Below are 8,706 nucleotides of genomic sequence, written 5' to 3'. Positions count from 1 at the left end.
CTAATTACAGTTTTTATTTACTTTGATTATGTTGTGGAGTACTTTCAACGCAATTCATTCTGTACTATATTTGATTAATTGGTGAAAAGTAAAAAATTACGTTCTATACTATATTTGATACTAATTAATTTATGTTTTAATTACACCTTAATTGTTGTAAATTGTGACTATTAATTTTAGAAGTGTGGTGGGAGAAGAGGGTTTATAATGTCATTTATTCGGGCGATATTAGTAATTCTCGGTGACAGAAAAAGTTCATAAAAAACTAAAAAGCTATGAATCTCAGATATCCAAAATCGGGGTTACAAAGCCTGGACAGGGCCAGAGTACTACAAACAATGACGTCAACGTCAAGCTAAGGAGCTAACAAAGAAAGTGTAGTGGGCGATCTAATACCCATAATTTCCACCGTAGACAGAGCCGTAAGCCCCAGGCTGAGCAGCATGTCCAGCACTAGCACTAGATGGCGCTGTTCCATAAACAGGCGCTGCTGGAGCTGCATATGAGCTGTAACCTTGACTGTAACCCACCTGCTCTACGGCAGCTCCACCTGTTTGGGTTGCCGCTGCAGCTGCTGCTGCATCTGACATGAAACTCTGCAAATTTTTACAGGTAAGTCAGGCAACCTTTAAACATGATATGGCAGAGGACAGAATAAATGAGCTCATAGGGAGACAAATGGGAAACCAGCTCATGGAACCCAATCCAGAAACATAGCAAAAGTATGACGTTAGTTCCCACTGTTTCCCACAAATGATGGCATTGGGGGACAATGTAGTCACGAACATGTGTTAAGAATAGGTATGAGCTTGATTATCGATGACCTATAAATCAACAATGAAATTTCCATTGATGATGCATCGAATTACTCCAAATTTGCGAAAAAAGAAGTGCAATCAAATTCAAGAGGCATTTTGCTTTAATCCATCATCCAAAACCAAAGTATGGCGAGTAATTGGCTCCATCAGTAATGGAAACATATGCTATTGTGCTTAATTCAATACAATAGAGAGGAACTCTAAACACACGCATGCATAACCACCATATCTACGACAAACGGGTCAAGTTTTACCTGCACGAGCTGCTGAGCTGCTTGAACTTGAGAAACAGTACCATTAATCTCAACCGTCATTTCTCCGGGTACACCTCTCGTTTCCTGTATAGTGACTGTGGCTCCACTTGCACGCCTAATGTAGCTTATGGTAGAACCATTAGAACCAATCACGGCGTCTGCATATTGTAGAGGAACCTGCATGTGCTGTGTTACCTGGCATCACAGTCTGGAGTCAGAAATGGACACTCCAGTGGAAGGAGGTGAGCAAATCAGACAAAATACATTGAAGTAGGAAAATCAGACAACAGTAGCCAAGATAGGCAAGGCAACACAATAGCAAGTGCTCTTGGCAACACGATTTAGGGATGTAGAATGTCCTACTTTATGATATCAACCAGATTTATTTACACCACCGACTAGGCTATGAGTGAAGCCGAAGACAGCACATTCAAGCAAATAAACATTTACACCAGTTAAATCGATAGAGTTTACTACGACAAAGTCAATAATTGTAGACAACACCATTAAATCGCTTGTTATGTTATACTTGGAGAAGAAAGCAATGCAATACTCTTCATTCCTTATGGAGAGTTAAGATAATAAAATTAGTAAAATTTGAGAACCTGTGTAGTCATAGATGGTGCTGACTGAGGAGCAGATGAAGCATGAGAACTCATAGGTAGTTCTCTTCCATATGCTGATATTCCTTGGTGAAGCTGTCTGTCTAGCGGTGGTGGCATATCAGCTGGTGGATAGTACTGATCATGTTGTCGGGAAAGGGGCGGCATGTATTGAGGACCAGGTCCATAGCCATGGCCATGGACTCCATGAGGCGGAAGGCCGTGAGGAGGAGCCCATGGACCTGACTGTAGAGGCATGTGCTCCATGGGAGCACTTCGAGATTGCATCTGAAAGTCAGTACCCAGAACTCATAAATACAAAAACTTAACAAACGACAGATTTTAATTAAAAATTGTATACATCAGCCAACCTGCTTTTCAAAAACGGGTATTATACCCCTATCAACCAAGAACTTTCGCAAATGTGATGCAATCAATTCAACGGCTTTGTGAACATTCACAGGTTCCCCAACGACTTCAACAACTCGATCATCGTCCAGAGCAAAATTTGGAAGGTGCTCTGCAATATTAAGTCAACTTAGAGTTGCACAATCAAGTAAAATAACTTGCAGCAAGAGAAGAATTCTGATCCATACTCTTCAGAAAAATGCATCCACGCACATCCATACCCACAGGGTGAAGGAATGTGTGGCTGGAGGAGGTTAAATGATGGACGGGGTGCGGTAAGAAGGGATAAGGTTTACGATGCTAGGGACTGGAAGGCGATAGGGGCATTAGAATAAAAAATTATTTGTTTGGATAACGAGCGTGCGAAGCAGAGAGAAAGTAGGAGCCATTTTTTCCTACCCAGTTGCACAATCTGTACCCTATAAAAAGCTAGATCCCAATGAATTCCGAGCTGCATTTTCACTCGCTCTTTCCATTTATTTTCTAAAAAGTGGATTTTAAAAACACTACCACTACCGCTCCTTGTTCCCTTGATTGATTGATATCTTCCTTTTGCAGGTCAGCACCGCCTTCTAGATGAGTAGATGCTCAACAAGTACAGATTTCAACTAATTATAAAAATTACAAATCAAGAGAGTTTACCTTGTCCGAGAATCCTGACGATACAAGCAGAAGTTTCCTGAATTGATTTCACAGTAGCACCCTGTTTTCCAATCAAACTACCAGCCTGAGTAGCAGGCACAAGCAATTTCGTTGAAACCTTTGCTCCCGCTGGTGGAGCCTGAGCATTGTCATCATCCAGTCCATCAACTATACGTCTGTGAACTCTCAAAAGTCCATCCATTGCAGGGGGTAGAGAAGCATCTGGCTTCTCCTTAGCTGACACCATTACCTGTAAGCAAAAATAAGAACTTAAGTTTTGACATATCTTCACAAATTGCCTTTTGTAGTGACTTGAATCAACAGATTTGTGATACAAAAAAGTTTACAGGGTAACTCATTAGCAACGTAAAATCAACAATATAGATCGAATCATTATGACAGAAATCATCAAATTTCCAAGACTACCACACTCTTTGAATATGCATGGGTAACACTTAAATGGAACAAAAGACATTTTGTAACAATGTCAGATAATCATATCAGATGTTAACATCTTATCATGTGAGCAAGAATACTCATTTTGAAATCACTGCATGAGAAACATGACCAAGGAAATATTATGGGAAAAAAGGTCCTTGCATTAAAAAAAATAGACACTAAAAACAAACACAAATATTAGCAGCAGTATTTCAAACAATTTCAAAATACTTTTAATAGGCGTAATCAAACAGGCTGAGCATAGCAGCCAACGATTTTTAGGTTTTAGTGTTAGGTTGAACAAGGAAAGGGAACTTTCTAAGAAATTCCTTGTAAGAGGAATGAAGCTCTTTCATTGAATTCATAGGGATTGTGAAAAGTGGTTGATTGCAAAAATAGAAAGTTATTTCCACACAAGGTATCTAGGGGGAGTAGGCAAGTCAACTCCATTTTGAAATAAGAATTGTAATTTCTATTTTCTATTTTCGCAAAAAAATATGTCAACCATACGACACTCATATTCGCAAAATTCGTACTACGTACGTTGTCTATAGTTAACCAAAAGTTGATAAGTCGAGAAGTAAAGCTTTCAGAATTCCTTTCCAAAGTGTGCACGTGAATTTGCTAAATACACAACTTCAAAAGTAGGTTACTATTTCCTCAAAATAACTGCTCCGATTTCCGGTACTTTTTGCACCAAACTGTCAAATGCAACAAATGAACATGATTGGGGACTTTGGGGTTATGAGTAGTTATCTGTTTCCAGATGCATAGCAGTGGTCCTACTTTGTGGTTCCAACTAGAAGCATTAAGGGGCCTTTGATTTGGAAAGGGAATGGAATCAGGAAAACAAGGGGTATGGGTTACCTTCACTAATCTAATGTGTTTGGTTGTAAATAGGTAAGGGAATGGAAACACATTGCCCTAAACCCAACAACCACCATAACCACCACCATCACCAACACTCACCTGGCCATTACGCCGGCGTCCCCCCTCCGTTGAATTTGCCGGCGAAATAGGGAAAGAGTCGCCAAGAGTGGAGAGGTGCGGGAAGCTGACGGTCGCCGGCATAGATGCAGATGGCGGTTACCAGCGTCTGCAATGGTGACGGTGATGGATGTGTTGGCGGTGGTGGTTGAGTGGTAGTTATTGACTTATTGGTGGTAGGTGAAGGTAATGAGGAAAGGGAATTGCAAACCCTTGGGGGTGGGGGAGTGCATTTGGGGTAATGGGAGGTAAACCCATCCCTGGAAATGGGTAAAGGGAATGGAAAAAGAAGGTAAACAAACAACAACAATAAAGGGATGAAATTTCATTTCCTTTCCCTTTCCTATTTACCCCCAACCAAACAGCCCCTAACAGAATTCCTCCCTTGCCAATCATCAAATGACAGAAATTCACTCAACCCATGCAAGAGCGCATCTTCCCCTTGAGTGCAAGCAAACAATCTACTAATGTACAAGAGGGTCCCGACTCCAGACTATTAAAAGTCCTCTACAAGCTCGAGAAAGCCAGAATTGCGGGTTTCTGACAAGGGACACGAGCAGATACACTACTAACGAGTCATGCGGAGCTTTAAAATTCGCGTCTCAGACATAAGGGGGTATATCATAGTCTTCATGAGCAAATGCAACACAATTTTCCACATTTCTCTAGCTTCAAATGTGTATACTTCATAGTCAGCAAAGAGGTGCATTGGTATGGGTAAAACCTGTTAGCCATAACACTCGATGTAATATTCCTACTGTATTACATGAGTGCTTGTATAATTCCTTTTATATATAAACGAGATATTAAAGCGGAATCAACCCACTATGATAAAAAGACAAGGCTTCCACTGTATGAATAATTATGATGTCAATTAATTTACTCTTTAGTTTATGTTTTACGGCTACGACCTGATTAATCATAGCACAGACATCTCCAATTTATTAGCATTTTTTTTAGATATTTATTATAATGAGTTATCAATCAAATTGTTAAATATAAAAAGTAAAGTACATATACTATTATTTTTATTATTAGGACTGAGTGGGTTTATATTGTCTATTATATAAAAATAAAGGTCTAAATGGACTGAATCTGCAAACTAAAGAAACACAGAGGACAATATTGTATGATACTTATGAAGTAATCTACTTATAAAATAAATTTTATAATGACTATGGCCTAGTTAATCATAAGCACCTACATTGATAGCTTGTTTATTCATCTTGAAAGCAACATAAGTTTCATCTATTATCCTTTCAAATCATTACGTTTTAGGTCTGAAAATGGGTAAAAGAAGCTCAAAAAGCACCTCCTCCTCGGCCAATGATCAACAGACCACACCCCATAAGTGCTGACATGATAGAATTCCCAAGCAAATATCTGCAACTGCATCTTAACACTTCCAAGTCTCGCATGCCAGCAAAAATCAATTTGTAGCATTACAAATTGCCAATAAACCTGCACACATTTTTGTTATGCAGTAGTATCAGCTGTTGTTCACATTTTTGTCTTGCTTACTGCCATATATTTCACTCCTCCATATTATATTACATTTCTCATGGGATGTTAAGCATAATTGTGTCAGGATTCTATCTCCGATTTCATGGACTTCTTATCAAGATGCTTATCATAATGACCTCACAATTGCCCATAATTTGATATGTGACCTTCAAAAGTAATCACATACATTATCCACAATTTCACGCCATGGAGTGACTAACAGTTTTCCCCACAATTTCATTGCAGACAGAGACTCGCTAATTGTTGGTCTTGGAAATGAGATAATAAAGCAAAATAGTTGCCTAACTTGTTCAAACATCATTCATAGGGATGAACTCTAAAACGCATAGTATTGGTTATCGGTTAATCACGAATCCAAAGCAAACTCAGACTATATTTAACATACTGAGTTTATTCCCCTTAATCTGCTATAGACGAGAGCCATTAGTCATTAGGCTAATGATACACTTTTTTTGTTTCACAATTGCCTTCAAGATTTCCTAGTTTGCTTGATTCACAATTGCCTTCAAGTTTTCCTAGTGCACTTCATAATTGTAAAATGACCTCATTGTTCTATACATAGTTTTTTTGGCAAACATTGGGTCAGCTTGTGTAATTTTCCCTTGTGTACTTTTACACCGATATCCATTAATTATTTTCCTTAAACATTGCGTCATTATTGAGAGTGGAAGGACTTTGTATTCAGTGAGAACATTTGTTGTTATCGTTATTATTGTTGTTGCTTTCTTCAAAAGTTAACCAGCGACTAGATGAATTTTAAGTTCATTTCTTAATAGGGAAAAATGTATACAATAGACAAAATATAACATCAAATTCTAACCGTTATTAACAGCCACCATCAAGTTAATTCAGGACACGTGTCGACGGTAACATCTATGAGGAAACTTATTACCAAATACTCAATTAAATAACACCAAACTTGAGATTCAAAATAATCACTAATAACACATTACCACCAGCTATGAATGTTCAGAAAAGGGTTTCCAGTGACAAGATCCATCTAGATTCTCATTTCAGTCAACAAGAAGATTCTCTAGAGTAAACCTCAATTTTAGTGTCCAAGAAACTAATAAAACAGCCTTCTAAGTTCAGCGATCTAGTAATTGAGTAATTGGCTTCTCTACAAGTCCGCATAAAGCACCAATGCCTAGTTGCCTACTACAAAAGTGATTAACCATAAGAAGAAGTTAGCATGGGCTTCGGCAACATTTAAAAAAGATATGTGAAAACTTACTGCTCTCTCTTGTGATCCTGGAGGGCCATCCAAAACCTTGATGCGGGCCCTCGTTTCTTCAACGATTTTCTTGATGTACTCTCCTTTACGTCCCATGATATTTCCAACCTTCTGGCCAGGGACCAACATCCTGAAAACACTCTCCCCGGGCCACCCAGGCCATTTCTTTTCTTCTTCTACACCTACCAAATTATTTTCAAATTCTTCCTTTTCGTCGACATGTGAATCATCAGGCACATTATCTACTTCTTTTGCTTCATTTTCAGGAAATTCTTGTTTTAGCTCAATTCCATCCATTTCTTGATCAGCCTGTTCCCCATCTAATGTCTTCTCATTATCACTTTCAGGCTCATTTCCATGTCCAGCCAAACTTTGGTTTTCAGGATCATTTTCAGGAAAATTATAATCATTATGCAGATCTCCAGAAATGTTTTGCTGGTCAAATGAATCAACAGTAAGACCATTCTGATCAGAGACCGGTAAAGAAAAATTTTGCTGCTCATTGTTCTCCGCGAAAGTTTGCTCAGCTTCTGCCATTGTTACTACTGGAGCGTGAATAGGCAACAGATATAGAAATTAGACAATAGGAGTACAGAAAATGGAAGGGAAAACAGCAAAACCAAACCAAAGAACAGCGTAACTTTGACAGTAATGCAAGTCTGAAGTACTGCAAACACAATAACTCCAAAAAAGGGTTGAGAGTCCTCAAAATCTATTCCGTGGTATATTATCAAGCACGGGCATACAAGACAATCACCATAAAATATTATACAAAGAAGGTTGTCATGGTGAATGGAGCTGGTAGTGGCTGGCGTAGCAGGTGCAATGGAAGTGGTCGGTATTAGTAGAGTTAAACTACCGAGCAGAGTGACAAGAACAGCAAAATCTACGCCAAGCAGTGTAATATTCTATAATAGTCTATTCACCCACATCGGCCACAGGAGTAACATGTCTACACAAACATTAAACATTGAAGTTCCAAGCAACGGCAACAGCCATCTCTAGCAATTTCAGGATTCAACTTCTAATAAACAGAAGCCATAACAACCGAAATCGATTTGACTTAACAAGCACCAAGAAATCTCAAAACCATCTCTTGCATTAAATCCCAAACATATGTAGCATAACTTGCATTATACCAGCTAACTAGTTTTAAACCCGTACAAAATTGAATACATAAAACGAACAAACTTAGAAATTACTACAAACTACAACTAAAAATAATAAAAAAGAAAACAAGAAAATACTCAACTCAACTAATTAAATTAGAAATTAATACAAACTGCAATTAACTGAAACCCTAACAAACATTCCCAAAGAAGACAATAGTGGCTGAAAATAGCGAGAAGAAAAAGGGAGAAGAAGATGAATGTGCATACAAGAGTAGTGGATAAAAGCGTCGAGAAGCAGAAACTAAACTTGTGAAAATAAGGAGAATGAGACTGTGAGACCAAGGTGGTAGACTGGTCGGTTAGGTTTTTCGAAATGTATATCAGAATAAAGGCAATAAACCTAGCGGTTGGGAGTCACCAATCTATATATATATATATATATATATATATATATAGTCGAATCAGTCATGAACTAAAGTTCGGTGCGAACTTACGAACTAACTTAAAAACCCAACAGTCCCCGCCTTCATTCACCAACTACTCCTTACCTTTTACCTTCCCACACAATCCCAACCTTCTCTCTTCTTCCTCTACAACCCAACCGCCTTTTAAAAAAATGCAACCACCCACTCCAACGGTGATGTCAACGCTCGTCGTTCTTTTGTTTATCACCTGTCACGCTCATCC

At 38.5% G+C, this 8,706-nt stretch overlaps 1 protein-coding gene across 3 annotated transcripts; it reads right to left on the bottom strand.

Annotated features, from left to right (window-relative positions):
- Nucleotides 1-235: 235 nt before the first annotated feature.
- On the bottom strand, nucleotides 236-8,421 carry LOC141657372 (flowering locus K homology domain-like). Of its 3 annotated transcripts, none has more exons than XM_074464576.1 (7): nucleotides 8,287-8,421; nucleotides 6,908-7,452; nucleotides 2,725-2,974; nucleotides 2,046-2,194; nucleotides 1,678-1,962; nucleotides 1,073-1,267; nucleotides 236-596 (listed from the first exon to the last, which is right to left on the bottom strand). In XM_074464576.1, exons 2-7 carry the CDS (start codon nucleotides 7,442-7,444, stop codon nucleotides 390-392), a joined length of 1,623 nt encoding a protein of 540 aa, XP_074320677.1. In that variant the 5' UTR covers nucleotides 7,445-7,452; nucleotides 8,287-8,421; the 3' UTR covers nucleotides 236-389. The 3 variants fall into 3 exon arrangements, with proteins under 3 accessions (XP_074320677.1, XP_074320678.1, XP_074320679.1); XM_074464577.1 differs by having other exon boundaries at nucleotides 6,908-7,449; XM_074464578.1 differs by having other exon boundaries at nucleotides 8,327-8,415.
- Between the last annotated feature and the right edge of the window lie 285 nt (nucleotides 8,422-8,706).

Source organism: Silene latifolia, chromosome 5 (genome assembly GCF_048544455.1).
Source record: "Silene latifolia isolate original U9 population chromosome 5, ASM4854445v1, whole genome shotgun sequence".
NCBI classification, from domain to species: Eukaryota; Viridiplantae; Streptophyta; class Magnoliopsida; order Caryophyllales; family Caryophyllaceae; genus Silene; species Silene latifolia.
This window is presented reverse-complemented; position numbering and strand designations above follow the sequence as displayed.

What these genes read in the sequence shown, in the direction of transcription:
- LOC141657372 (XM_074464576.1), bottom strand. Translation starts at nt 7,444, where the DNA reads ATGGCAGAAGCTGAGCAAACTTTCGCGGAGAACAATGAGCAGCAAAAT. An exon ending in CGTCAGGATTCTCGGACAAG is followed by an intron (nt 2,195 to 2,724) that starts GTAAACTCTCTT and finishes TTAATATTGCAG; the next exon opens with AGCACCTTCCAAATTTTGCT. An exon ending in CACCATCTATGACTACACAG is followed by an intron (nt 1,268 to 1,677) that starts GTTCTCAAATTT and finishes CTGTGATGCCAG; the next exon opens with GTAACACAGCACATGCAGGT.